Here is a 15,185-nt window from a genome sequence, read left to right on the forward strand (position 1 = left end):
CAGGTGACAGAAACTCCATAACAATTTTAATTCACTCTTGGAACATCCGTTGCATGTAAGTGGCATTCAAGAAAGATTGCTTGATGTCCAAAGTGCAGTGGACAGCTAATTTCCGATGTCTGTCTTCATATCTCCTTACAGGAGAACAATTTGATTAACCCCCCGGGGTGAAACTGAAAACCATCTTTTTCCAGTTGGAAAGGGAGACTAGCAAGCCAAAAAATTATACCTCCCCCTGAACATTTTGTATCTTCCATTCTTAAAAGTAACATCATGAAATAGTTTAAGTATCCAAGTATGCTAACAGGTAACTTATGACAACCATCTCTGCATAGCTGTGTCCCTGTGTATCCAAATATTGAGTCTCTTCCTTACTAGTTAAAAAAATTCTGTGAAATACAATTTAAGTGGCACAATAGCCTGTAAAATTTTAAAGACTTTTAGAATGCTCTGTTATTTTAAGACTGAGGTATCAGATGCATTTATAAATTCAATTTTGAAAATCAACTGGAAAGTGTCTCTTCAGAGGTTATGGTGATGATAGAAAAGAATGCCAGTACTAAAGAAGCTTCTGTGCAGAAAACCAAACAATCAAAATCTTTATTTTTTGACAAGTTGGTACTACAGAGTCATACTACTACTGTCAATATTATTAAAGAGAGTTAATCCATGTCAAAAATTTAGTCCTAGTTTTAAAATGTTGTATTTGATCAAGGCATGCCAATCAATATAAAGAATTAACAACCTTTGTATGATTTCCCAGTGAAAAAACACAGGTTTAGTAATTCAAATCATGTTCATTTATTTAGAAAAACATGTATTTTCTTTCTCTGTCCTTAGAGGTTTGTATTCTGTACTACTCTCCTGAAATACTTTCACTTGTCAATAATGTTATCGATCCTTACATAGTAGCCTTACTCACGCCTTTCTCAGAAAGAACATAATGTGAAAAGAAAGCATTTAACTGGGATAATAAAATTCTCTTTATTGATTAAGAATATTTCCATTTTGCATACATTCTGGTTTTTACCTGTTTCACAGAGAATCTGAAATCATTATTTTAGGACCCTCTACTGTTTTTCTGACCAGACTTATGCACAGCATTTCAACAAAAACTGCAGAAGCTAAGTAAGACTGATAAAACCAGAATATTTCAACTGTTTCGCAGGATGAATTAACTTACTTTGGAGGATGTAGAGTCACATTCCTGACAAATCCATCCATAGCCAGTCTGTTTAGGAGACTTTTTCAAGGGAGGGTCTAGACAGCCAAAATGGTAGCAAAGCCTGCATTCATCACACCTGCAACAGAAAAAAAAAAAAAAAAAAAATGATATAAATGCTACTTCTTTGCTACTTAAGACTGCGCTGCTCTGCAACTCTCAGCACAAGATTTCCCGATCCATTATCATGATACAGAAAATCCATTTTCTATACGGGGTATTTTCGAACACAATCACTTCAAGTAGGTTCTGCCTAATTTGCAATATTCTCATGCAGACCCTCATATATCAACTTTGCCTTCATCTTATTTAAAAGACATTATTTCAGACACTTGCAAATTAAAGAAAAAAAGGTATAATTAGCTCAATTTTTTGGATACTTCAATGTCATTGATTGCCATTTATTTTCAGAAATTTGTTATTTTTTAAGACAGTGACAATATTGATTTTTCATCGTTTTAAGACACTATTTTACAAATCCACTTTTTCAAGGAAATCTCTGTGAAACGATTGCTCACATATTCAACCACTTGCCTTTTTCTGTGAGCTGCTAGCTCTGTGTATAATTCACAGCTAAAAATTTTATTTTCTACACAAGAACTATGTGGTTGATAAATAAATGCACAAAATATTTTCGATTCACACTGAATTTTCTGGAAAGGGGCATTAATTGAAAAGGATTTCACTGTGATCTTTCACTTATAAAACTGCGCTATGTATGCACAACAATTTTATGTGTTTTTTTAATAAGCCTTTCATTAGTGTTTTGTACGATGCATGGTCCACATAAAAAGCTCAAGACATATAGCATAGCTATTGTTCACCCATTCTTAATGTGCCAACATTGAAGGTATGCTACAATGTAACAAGTGCTTCAAGAAAGGACTTTTAGATCGGTACAATAATATGCTCAAAACGCGAAAAAGATTTTCAAAGCAAGTAATAGAGATTTTCAGATGTCCTACTGAACTTCACTTTATTTGCATCCCCCCCTGCATTCTTTTGTGTGAAAAAGAAAGCTTTTCCAAATCTACTTTGCAATATTCTCTTCATTAAATGCCCTTAAAGTCTTAGTCAAAGCCAATATAAATGATCCAAAAATAGGAAACAGAGTAAATGTTTAAAAATAAAATTTTCTAAGAAATCCCCTACACTTTCTCCGCTTCCCTGGACACTCCTTTTCTCCTCCACAAAACACGCAAAGACAAAAATCACCAAAAATTGCAATAATAGCCTGGCACAGACATCATCAGATCAAAGAGAGAGGGCTGTAATTTATCAACAGAACACAGAGTGCATCACAGAAAGAGGATTCAACGAACAGAACATACTGCTGCAGTAACGGAAGAAAATGTTCATGTGACTTTTCTTCAGGGCTTAGTCTCCAAAGAAGAAGTAGTAACCATTTTCTGATTATGATTGTTTAACCTAAGTAAATACTTCTTTCCTTGCTGCCAAGGCTGTGCTTGCTAGGGAAGCCTTCTGCTTTTAGCAGCTGTATGTCAGACATGAGCAACGGTAAGGGTATCGCATGTCTTGTCTTCTGCTAAGAAGAAATTAAAAGCAATAATCTAGCTATCCACAGTATGCAACACTGGCCTGACATGGTTTTGGTATTTTTGAAAAATAGGATATACCATATTACAATCTATATCCTTAGGATTCTTTAGTAGTAACTCAATCTTATTCCAGGACAAAGAAAACACTTAAAAGAGGAAACCGTTCTCAGTTTTTTAAAGACACAAGAGTTCTAATGTATTAGAACTTACATACTACTTACAAACAGGAATATAAGCAGTTTTATTTCTTGTGAAAGTCATATTAAAATAATAAAAAGTTTGAGACTGGGAGATGAGATAGGTTACTATCCTACATCCCAACAGCATATGTGACCTTCAGCAGAAGATGAAGCCTCCTTTGTTCTCATCTGTAAAGGAATATATTTTTACTAACCTATTTCTTTATCTAGAATCTTATTCGGGTAAGTGCCTGCATTTAAGCAGTGCTTATCAGAACTCTCTTCTTGAAAACTGTTTGGCATCCTCCAAGTAACACAAAATAAGGCATCACGCTATTCCTGACTGATTCAGCATATTTTCAAAACTTAATCCTAAAATCTACATCTCACTTCAAACAGTATTAATTTATTTTTTTTCTGAAGTGATTGTCTATAAACACAAGTGTTTATACATTCAAAAGAAAATGTTTCCCCTTTAAAATTATGCTTTCCCATCCATTCTTACATGTTTTCCATTTTTTATCTTGAATGTGGTATTTCCTGACTGCACCTTCAGCTGCGTTTCAAGGTACACTGAGGGAGTTAGCAAGGCTGGGTTGAAATAACCAGAACTTTGCAAAATTAAATACAGATCTCGAGGCGCTGTTCTAAAGCTGAATGTTTTTACAATTTACTGTCATTAATTTTTATCACTTCAAAGCTGTTTAGTTTGGCAGAAGAAAAATTGCATTTTCCTAAAATGAGTTAAAAATACCTATACGAAAGTTTTCAGGTACTAATAGCTTCTATCTGCATCTGCACAGCTGAGAAGATGCAAATAACAAAAGCATATTTTCATGTATCAAAACATAAAAAGTTGTGTGGTGATCAAAATGAAACTATATCAAATATTTTTAAACATTTCCTTCTTTCTGTTTTTTATTGGAATACAAATTCCGTACTGTGGAACACAAATCCACTGATTCTGAAGTTCCCAGAGCACGATGTTGGGAAAAGGGATGAATATACACTGTTCCTTGTTTAAAGATGATGCCCTACCTATCTGGCAACTCTCTTGTCTGCTGAGACGGACTTGGGACAACATGTGAACCTTACACACACCACAGTACAGAAAACAAAATTGGCATTCTTAATTCCCAGTTCTGAAAGAAAACCTTACACCTAGACTAAAATGGCACTAGTAAAATGAGATTAAGCCCTCAAGTGTACGCTATTACTTGTGTTCTTTTGTCTGGCAACACAAAATGATAGAAAATCCACTGTCAGATTCAGAAAACAGGACAGCAACACGAAATAAGGAGTACTTTCAACTTAATTAGAGAATGAAATTGCTGGGTCACAAAAGGTGTCATACCGACAGTCCCACAGCCTTTTAGTAAATGCACCCACAGATCAGTCACAATACGGACATTTACAGCGCAAAGGAGCCACGCTGCACTGTCATTGGCAAATATCATCCACTTCCACCCTGAAGATGGCTCAACAGTACAAGTTAAACTTGGGCTGGGGAGGGGGAAGGGAAAGAAACCACTGCCTCCATTTTAAAGGTTCAGTTAAATTTTTTACCCTTGGGGATCCAAGGTCACATCTTCAAAACAGTCCAAAATAGCAAATATTTTATCTTGCTATTATTTGTGGATAACTTTTTTTCTAGTTAAGCACATGATTTACAAATGCAATTAAGTGCACAGCCACCTTCAGCGGCCTGGCTAGCAGTTGTACCAAAAACTGTGAAAATAAAAACAGACCTCCACACAAAGACAAGCTAACCTAACCTCCTAAATTACCTCTAACTGACAGGTAATTGCTTACTATCAATGTTTTAACAAGCCTGAAATTACTTTATGCATCAAAATTAGAAATCGCTGTATTCCTCATTCCAACAATTAATGAGGATAGATATATGCCCACTATATAGCGAGAAAATGGGGTGTGAAGAAGAAAGGTGAATTCTGAAGGAGTTAGGTTAATAAATTAAAAAAAAAACCCAACATTTTTCACTTATAAAAGTATAGAATGCAGGTCAGCTACATCTTCACAGCAAGAAAGCTTGATTAGGCATTTCCATACCTGAAGTACGTCTGCTTTGTTCTTTAATAAAGTGATCTCCATCTGCTCATGCCCTTGGATTGTTTTTATTAGTTTTTTAGCAGTACAGCTGGCTGTGCTCAAGCCCTACATCACTCTGCATTTTCCTGTTCATAATTAACTAATTATGCTCTAATCAATACTGTAGATACTGATTTTGCAATGTAAATGAGATAAATGAGATAATGGCTGGGGTCAATCTCATTTTATTTACAAAAGCCCAGCACACACATCCAATTTCATTACATTGCATCTACCTGCACAGGAGGGAGTCTTATCAGTTGGCCTGCAGAAGTCCTCCTGCGAGCACTGGGGAAAAAGACCTCTGCTTTTACAGAGGAACAGCGAATGCAAAACGTGCCCATCACTGGCGCATTTGTAAGTCACTGGTTAATATCATTGAAAACCACAAAGAGCTGATTCAGCCAGAGTGAAGAAACCAATTTTGCATTCACGAGACAGCATCACCCATCTATAGCTGTAAAAGTAATTACCTACATGTCCCTGAAACACAACATTAATAAGCTAATCTTTAAATACAACTTTCCAAATATGCTTCAGAGACTACAGAAAATCTCTCATTTATGTACACATCATTGCACATCGTCTGCAGTGTCGTGCCAAAAGGTACCATGTTGAACAAAGTACAAAATTGCAAAATACAGATACTACTCCCTATTCATCACAACAGCTTAGAAAGATTTACTTTAATGGAAAAGAGATATAAAACTTTGATACATATTGACAAACCAGCGTCACCATTAAAATTAGAGAACTTGTCATATAAGCCTTCGTTTGGCAAACTTAGAATTAATTAGAACAAACTTCAGAAGTCATCTAATCCAGAATTTTTGAAGTCTCCGAGACTGTGCAGCAGGATGGGTGTGCATTCACTCACCCGTTAGCGGGGGGAATGCAAACAGGATGGCTGTTCCAGCACCTCTGTGGATTTAAGTATTGATCTGCATCTTTGCTTGTTGGCTTGTTCTGGACCCCACTTCTGACTAAAGGCTCTTAATGCCGGAAGAACAGTTGTTCCTTCTCAGGCACTGGTCCCTCTCCCCTTTCATCCCTCAGTGTCCCAGTGCTGGGTCACTCTGAAAAAGCAAACAGCTGGAGGCATGCTTGGGGGCTCATTTTAAATTGCAGCACATTCTTGGGTTCAGCTGAGCAACTTCAAACCAGCTATGACAGTTTAAGGCACTGTTTCTTCTTAGTGGCTCTAAGATAGATCCAATGGAAAGGGGCATGTAAGCGTTCCCAAAAGAACAGCGTAAGCCGACGTAGTTCAAGTGACTTCAAAACATAGAACCAAGATGACTGACCTCGGACTGGAGCGGGTGAGGAGCGCTCGTGGGCATTGCAACCAGACCACTGAAGTGATAAATTCTGGGTGATAGGAACGAATACTATATGGGTTATAACAGCAACTCTTACATGTAATGTCAAAGGTGGCACTTTCCTGTGCCCGTATTTAAAGAATAAAATTAATTAAAGATCTCACAGTGGAATAATGGTATAAATCTATATTTACTGCATTGCTATTAATGCTGTCCAAAAAAGTACATTTATTCTACTTACTGAGGAAGGACCCAAAACAATAATACTTTTTCATTACAGAATATGTGGAAAACATTCTTCTTTTTAGCCTTCTCTTCTGACATCTCTTGAAACAAAGTGAAGATAAGTGAAGATAAGTCTTCATATCTTACCCCACCATTCTACACCAAACCTCTTCAATTCAGCCCCATGGATTCGAATAGAAACTGCTTTCATTTCACTGTGTTATGTCATAGGCCAAGCATAGAACAAAAGTGATGCAGTGCTGCACTTAGACTCTAATTTAAAATATAAGGTCTAGATCCTTAACAACTCCTTTGTTTTTAGGCAGAATATTGTCAAAAGAGAAAAACATGTTAAGTATAAAATGGAAAAAGCTGTTTTTCCTCTTCCAGATTTCTACATTTTTTCCCTTGCCCATAAGTGGCACAACAACTAAAAATGGATGGTCAAGTCTTCTTGGCAGTTTCTGTTCTACAGAACAGTTTTGAGAGACTATTAGCACTAGGATAATGTAAAAGCTTCTCACATAGGCCAGACAAGCTTTAGGTGACTTCATCATCAAGAGTGTGGCAGATTCCAGCACTACAATTCTTATGTGACTGCACATGCATACATTATTGAATATAGACCAGGATATAGTGCAACTATATAGCCTCTTCAAACACAAGGACTGGTTATCCTGAAAGGCTGTCTATCTCCAAAGATGCTCAAAATTCAACTGCATATAACTCTTAAGGAACTTGTCTTAATCTCAAAGCTAGATCTTACTTTGCAGTCAGTCCTGCTTTGAGTGGGTGGCTGGAACAAATGTCCTCCAGAGGCCCTTTCCAACCTGGATCTTTCTGGATTCTAATGTTTTCATAGCTTTGATGTAAGCAAATGCAATACTCTTTCTGGCAAAATTAACACTTATGGTATTACACAAAGTAATTAAAAGCCACATTCAAGTTTCTGTTATGCCAGGTACAATGCAAGTGTACAAAAGGAAGTCCCTGACTTCCATAGTTTATAACGTTAGAAGAGACAGTAGACTACCACTCTGTTCAGTTACACCTGGAAGAGAGAGTGGCATGGCTATTGCTGAAAGGTAAGAGACTACACCAGATGCAGGATGATTATTACATTCTGGGTTTTACATCTACCTACTACTGACAAAAACAGTGTACAGGCAAGATGGACACATGGCCTAACAGAGAAGGACGAGCTTTCTGATCTTCAGCTCACAGTAGTTTCATGATGAAGTACCTATACGGTTTTGGATTTGGGAAACCGTATAATCTCTAACTTACTCAAATTTCTGTCCAAACTCAATGGCATTAATGAAATGACTTATTTTTTCTCTTTAGTGTACAATAATCCTGAGGGAAAACCTTCATTCACTTAGAGTATCTATGCTACACGTTTCAGCATCTGCTACATGAAGTAAGTTTTTAAAAAATCCTGTATTTAGCACTAGTTATAATACGTAACAGCATGAACTTCTACAGCTTTGACCTTTAGGAAGTTCTATTTTAAAGCAAAAGCAGTAAACAAAACATTCTACCTATAAGTTCAAAAGGAAAAAAATGTTTTATGTAGCTTCTACTCCCCACCCCCCAGATGCTTATCATCACATAACCTGAACATCGAATACTTCATTTTAACAGAACTGACAAATAGTGTCAATCAATTATACCACAAATGAGCAAAAGAAAACAAGCATTAATCTGGCAGACATTTGCATAGCTAAATTATGCTAAACCCAAAAGTGATACTTCTCCTACTTGATTTAATTCATGCTTTTTAACACTAACACAAACAAACAACCTCTGAATTCAAAAAACCTAACACTGATTATTTATGGGTAAGGAAGAATCTGAATCGGCTATTGTCATGTGACATTCCTATGTAATCCAGATTTTTTCTGAATGGTCCACAAATCATCAGTTTCATGAAACTTAGTTTGCCCGTACACAGTGAATTAAAGAATGCTACAAATAAACTTTATTTACTATACCTGCACGTGAACAGCATCCTTTCAGCGAGAAGTGTTCACTTCTCTCTTTCATAGTACTTCAAAACTATAAAACACATGGCTTTGATAAATTATTTCACAAAAATCATTAAGGGCCCACATATACATGGGGAATATACTGATGTGAACACTATGTCAAATGTGTTTCTTTCTGTTAATATTATACAGCTACTGGATAGAACTTATATTTACAGTATTTTTAAATTTAAATTAAGTATTTCTGTGAAGACAATGCCTCCTAGACACATAGTAAGATAATACTACACAAATTACAGCCCCCCAAAAAGTCCAAAATATTTTCTTTATTGGGAAAACCAGGAACTTCTGAAAGAACCAGGATAACCCCCTTGACAAACTGAAGAGTATAAAATTTCAGAAAGCTATTAGCAAACGCTGCATTAGTTTTTCCTGGAGTACATTCTAGTCGTAATACATGATTGCATCAATATTGCCATTCTCAGGTATTCAGACTAATAACTACACTGACTGGTGTATTGTTTGTGAACTGCTAGAGAAGTCCATTATAGTTTTGAATATTGCCATCAAACTTCTTTCAAAAGGTGAAGTATCAAGTGTTAACATCTGACTTTCCAGAAAAAGAGAGGCAAGTGACACAATGATTCACACGAATGAGAGAGACTGAAAACTAAACTAATACCTAATGTCAAAGCAAAGTGCCAAGAAGGAACAAAACCCTACACAGAAGCTGTACTGGGAAACAAACATACAACATACAGCAGGAAATGACCTTCGGATATCAAGCATGCCCAGGGGAGTTACCAACAATACTCAAACAGTTTTTAACACACATTAGTCTGTCCTTAAAATCCTCCAATAGCAGAGACTACTCAAGTCCCCTAACAAAGTTCTCTAGTGCAATTATTCTAATTGTTAGAAAAAAACTTTCTATTGCCTAACCCAAATCATCTTGCTACAATTTAACTTTTTTGTCTGAACAGATTTGAAGAAATTCTTTTTTCCCTTCTCTGCCGCAACTTATCTTTTCATCATCTTTGTATTAACTTAGGCCGTTTGAAGACAGATTCCCCAGTATCCTCTAAATTAAAGAAATCCAACTATTTTAAGCTTTTTTTTATTCACTTATGTCTCCTGTAGTCTTCTTACCATTCAATTCAGTTTGCTTTGGACTTTCTCTACATATTTCTTGCCAAAGTGGACAGAATATGCTAGCTGGGGCTTTTCCAAGGGTGACATACCGGTCTTCTGGATATTCAGGAGGAGTACTTTCACATGCTAAACGTTAACACCTCTCTTTGTACATCTCAGGAATGATCAGTTTGATTCATGATCACTTTGTGATCCAGAGTCCCCCACACCTCCTTTTTTGAAGATGTATCTCCTAACTGGTTACTCTTTGTGTCATAATCATGCACTAAACAGCGATTTGCCTTTTCCTTTACTGCACTGCATGCTTCTTCTGGATGCTTTTTTAATATTTCATTGCTAATTCTAACACTGTAGTCCCTCACATCATACTGGCATTAACTGCAAATGTAACCAAACACTTTATTCCAGCACTTAATAGACTAAAGTAAAAGTTAACAAAAATATAATAATACTGAACCCAGGACAGCCCTGAGTGGAACCCTGTGAGTGGCATATCATTCCAGTTAGGCAGTGAGTCCGTGGTAACTAGTCTACTTTTCTAATCAACTACATATTTTATTGCGGCTTAATTAACAGACTATTTCTCTAGCCTGCTTAGCAGAATGTCACAGATGAAAGTATTTTAAAAGTGTTACTCAAGCCAAGATGTGCTACATTTATCATTCTCTCCTACTCACAGCACCTAAACTGGGTTAGTTTAATAACTGATGATAAATCACAGTAAACATTACTTTTTTTTTTTTTTTTCCCCTAAACTCATCATGACGTATGGGCAAACACCTTTTTTTCCCCGCGTTAGCACAGCATTTGGATATAACTTTTTACCTCCAGAATTCTGGACATGTTGTCACTAAACTTGGTCTTTTCTTCATAAAATGGATTCATGGATTCTTAAAGATCAAATTCCTGCATTAACGTCTATTTTCTAGTGCAAATTTCTTTATTATTAACGTGTCTTTGTGTGCCTTGCCAACACAGAACGGTAACATTTCTGATAGTTCGGACAAAAATCTTACTCTGGTATCATCCCACCCCCTCTTTGAAACAAAACGACGTGTTAGACATCAGGTTAATTTTATTTAATATAATATCCAAACATGAAATTCCCTGGTAAGATATGACTTGTAGATAAGTATACACAAATTTGTATATTTCTCCTATTACTTATTACAGCATTTAATCTGTTTCTTAAGTTTAAAAAATATTTTCAAATGCAAATGTGCCTTGATAGATGACAAAAACCACCATAACTCAAGAAATTCAAAGGTTATAGGTCATAAAGTTACAAGTGTGATTGCATTTGAGCAGAGTTTTTCCAAGCAAGTTCAAGATGAAAATGATGAAGATGTCAACACACTGCTACTGTAGATTTAAGAACTGGATCAGTACCATTTGTAGATCAAAATACTACGTCTGCATCTACCAGGATATATATGGACGAAGACGAAGATCTCAGCTGTCACGCTGTGTGATCAGTTCTTCATTCCTTCCCAAACTTACATAACAATTTCATATTTGTACTGTGAGGAGATAAGCTTGTCCTGAACACTGCCAGAGAAGTAAGCCAAATAAAACAAATGTCTGCATATACTCAGATTTTTCTTCTTCTTAAAAATTTTTCAGAAAGCAATAAAGGTATTGGTCTATTCACTCAAGTATCTGAAGTCAGAAACAATTAGTTCATCCTAATAAGCATAAAATCAATTTTTCCATGTCAAATCTATTCTTTCAGAATAGTATGTCTCAAGTGTTTTACAGGTCTCATTATCACTGAACATTTTTTTTTTTTTAGGAAACAATCCTTTTTACAGTAAGGTTTATGTACAACACGGTGTTCTATATAGAAATGTTCTTATGGAACTGCATATGAGTAGAGCGGCAGGCGGATGGCAAACTGTTGCTTATTTCATTCGGTATCACCACAGAGGAACACACAATATTTAAGTCCCACAAGCTTCTGTCACTCTTCAGTGAATCCAAGCATTGCGTAACATCATTTGCCAAGGAAGCACAGGGGAAAAAGACATTACTTAATAGGACAATTCTGACAAGACATTTATCTGGGATTTTTTAACAATGGACATATGAAATGCTCCTGATTAGTGCAAAAAAAAAAAAAATGCAGGCAAATTAACTGCCTTGTCAGTCCAAATAACAGACCAATCAATTACATTCTATCCAAGCCTGACAATCAATCTCAACTTTTTGTCATAATAAGCTTATAGTAGAGACAAGGTAGCTGTTCTCCTTTACTTTAGGTACTCTATTGAGAGCTTTATCCACATTTAAAAATCATATTATAAAAGAGGTTTCCACGATTGCCTCCGAGGATGAGTTGTGGCAGAGTTGTGTCTCATGAAGGGTATCTACACAGTAAAGTGATAAGAAAAAAATATTAACATTGAAAGATCATAGCAGCTCCGCTCTGTCTTATGAAACATTTTAACATCACACTAAATTCAAGCAACGTGTATGCTCAGATCCAAATAGTTTAAGACACACCAAACTTCCAAGAGTCTCTAAGTATCAAAACATTAAACTGACTTAAGTATAGCATCCTTTTAACTTTTTCTCAATACAGCTCAAAGAACAAAGGCAGTCCTCCTTAAGACAGACAAAGTAATTTAAAAAAAAAAATTTAATCATAAAAGCAACAATTTAATACAAGTAGGTTTATTTGTGAAGCTAGCGTTTTCCTCATAATTGAAACCCACACAAATGCAGCTATGGGACTGACTACATGACAAGCACAGACAACATGGGTCTGCGTTACAACCTTAAAAAATGCTTGTTTCATAGAATAGCGTACAAAAGAAAATAAGGCTTAGGACTTAGGAAACATTAAGGAAGGAAGGGTTTCTTTCATAATGCAATTTACTACTTCGGTACGTACAGAGCTTTAGTCACTTCTGAATGATAAGCAATGTCTTTGAGGTAGTAACTCAAAAGTCTTCACAGCTTTTTTTGTAATTGTAATTCCTGTCTTTTGACATTCTCATGACATATGTGCTTTCCAAGGATGCTTTTTTTAAAAAAATAAATACAATTTTAAAGTGCTGATTTTCCACACTTAAACTCTTTAAAGCTACTTGCAACACAGCAAATTAACATAACTGAGAGCACTGCGAGATTTTAAGTAGGAAAAAATCCATGTTGTCTTTAAGCTGTGCTGGAATATCAAATATACGTCAGTTTTCAAAGACAGACCTACATAAAGTCTCCACTGCATTTGTTTTGTTTCTTACTTTGAAATGTATTACAGTAGAATTGTAAAGAAAAAGGAGTTCTAAACTGCTGTCACATTTTTAGAAAATAAAAATATAACTATCTGATCAACAGGAGCCATAGTGTTGCCACATGTTCCAACAACAGTTCTTTACAAACTAATTTTACTTTTGAGTGTAAGAATTAGAGGAACAGCATGGAAGTAGTATATGCAAATCCATTTCAATTCTCACTGCATCTCTTACTCGGGACATGATTAGAATTTTAAATCAGGTATACTGAACTGCTATACTATAGTCCAATTCTGAATTTTTTAAGACAACTGAAGAAAAGCTGAGCGGTAAAACAGAAATAATTTTAACTGTCATTTTATTACAATCCCCTTCCCTTAGCGAGCGCAATTGGTTTTGTTCTGACCACATCAGAGTGGGTCAGGTTGGCATGGGTACACATCCAAGTGCGGAAACATGAAGGGTAGCATCAGCAAACCATTCAAGATAAGCTCAAGGTCTTTGTGCCATCTCTATACTCTCAGCAACGGTATGAGTAGCTGCAACTGTACATCAGAGTCAGGTCATCAGCGTGTGATGGGCTTTACGCTATCTGGGCTAGCAAGGTTTAGACGTGAATACAGCGATACATACTTTTAATAAAACTTTCTATTTCTGTTTCTCAAAATGAGTGTTTACATATGCAGACATATATATGTATGTATATGTACTCATATATATGTATATTTATAATTGTACTTATATATTTATATTTTAAAATATTTTATATTAAAATTGTATTTATGTAACCATATGCTTTCATATATGAAACAAATGTCACAGTTGAAATAAAATAAGTTAAATTTTAACAACAAGCTCACAAATCAAAGTAATAAAAGACAAACAAGGCTCACAAAGGAAACTTGTTACTAGAGAGCAAAGCCAAGATCCCAATTTTCTGTAGTACTTTAGGTAAGGCTGTAAGAACAAAGGCATCAAATAGGAAGTGTAAGTAGCCTATACCTGCACTAGTGATGCCTAGAATATTTCTTTGCATTGCATTTTCATTGACAGCAACTTATCAAGAAATCTGAAAGAATACTATGCCATTTACTGATACATTAAAGGGAATCTACTTTTTAACTGGTTGGACAATTTTTCCATTTCTACTGTTTTTAAACTTTGACTTGACATCATTCATTTTACAAGATTTAGGGTTATCTTCAACCCTCTCACCTCCAAAGTATGATTTAGTTAAGGAATCACTACTGACTTTGTTTAAGCAGAGTTAAAACCAGCAACAACCAACTTTGGTAAAAGACAAAGGAATATAAACAGATGCATACAACAGCTTTTTTAAGCTTGTAACCCAGAAACTCAGCTGATAACTGACTAGTGATTTTGGAGAACTACTTACTAAAAATTTTTCCTGGGATGTCTCACATTGACTTGATTTCTCCTGTTCTATTCCCAGCTTTTGCTTTTCTCCCACCTTACATACCATCTCCCAACCCTCCCTCTTCCAAAGAGCTGCCCCCATTCCTATACATGCTTAACAACCTCCTGGCACTTACTCAAACCACTACAGAGGTTTTACACTGAATTGAGGCACCTATACTCTAATTTCTACTGACTGCAGTACCCCGAGCTGCCTGCAGCATCTGAACTGCATTTTCAACCTTAGTTGGGAAAACGATTTACTGAACAAAAAAACCTGAAATAAGGACAATGAACAAAACTGAACAGCTTTCCCACCTTTCTCACCAGTTGATGGAAAAAACATCAGAGAGGAAAAAAGCATCAGAGGTAACATGGTAATAAATATTTTCAACAAGGAGGTTCTCAACTGCATTATTTGGTCCTGTAGAAGAAGAGTTCTGTACCAGTTCTGCTTCACTCCAGGACAAAAAGAATTAAGAATACATTTTCTTTCAAGTTTTGGTACAACAGGAGAGAAACACATCACTCTCTCACTCTCCCCTTAACCACCATGGCTGTAATTTGCTTCCTCAGTTAAGGAAAATATTATGTAACGGGGGGTGTGGGGTGTCTACCAATATGTGCAAAATTCATTTTCTAAGGAATTCACAGCACAAGAAACCCCACATACCATTTCAATACTTTCTACTGGAATTGCCAAAGTCCCTCTTCATTTGTGTAACAGATACTGAAAAGTGAAAATTGCAGACAAACATGATGCTTAGTAGTTTTGATCCT

At 35.8% G+C, this 15,185-nt stretch overlaps 1 protein-coding gene across 1 annotated transcript in view; it reads right to left on the reverse strand.

Moving 5' to 3' along the window:
* Positions 1 to 15,185, reverse strand: part of PHF14 (PHD finger protein 14) — a gene marked incomplete at both ends in the record, with an annotated part of 164,244 nt that overhangs the window by 53,024 nt on the left and 96,035 nt on the right. Inside the window, 1 exon segment of the mRNA XM_081996362.1 lies at positions 1,184 to 1,301. Within this exon segment, the coding sequence (XP_081852488.1) occupies positions 1,184 to 1,301 (118 nt within the window).

This window comes from Phaethon aethereus, assembly GCF_964289735.1.
Source record: "Phaethon aethereus genome assembly, chromosome: 2".
NCBI classification, from domain to species: domain Eukaryota; kingdom Metazoa; phylum Chordata; class Aves; order Phaethontiformes; family Phaethontidae; genus Phaethon; species Phaethon aethereus.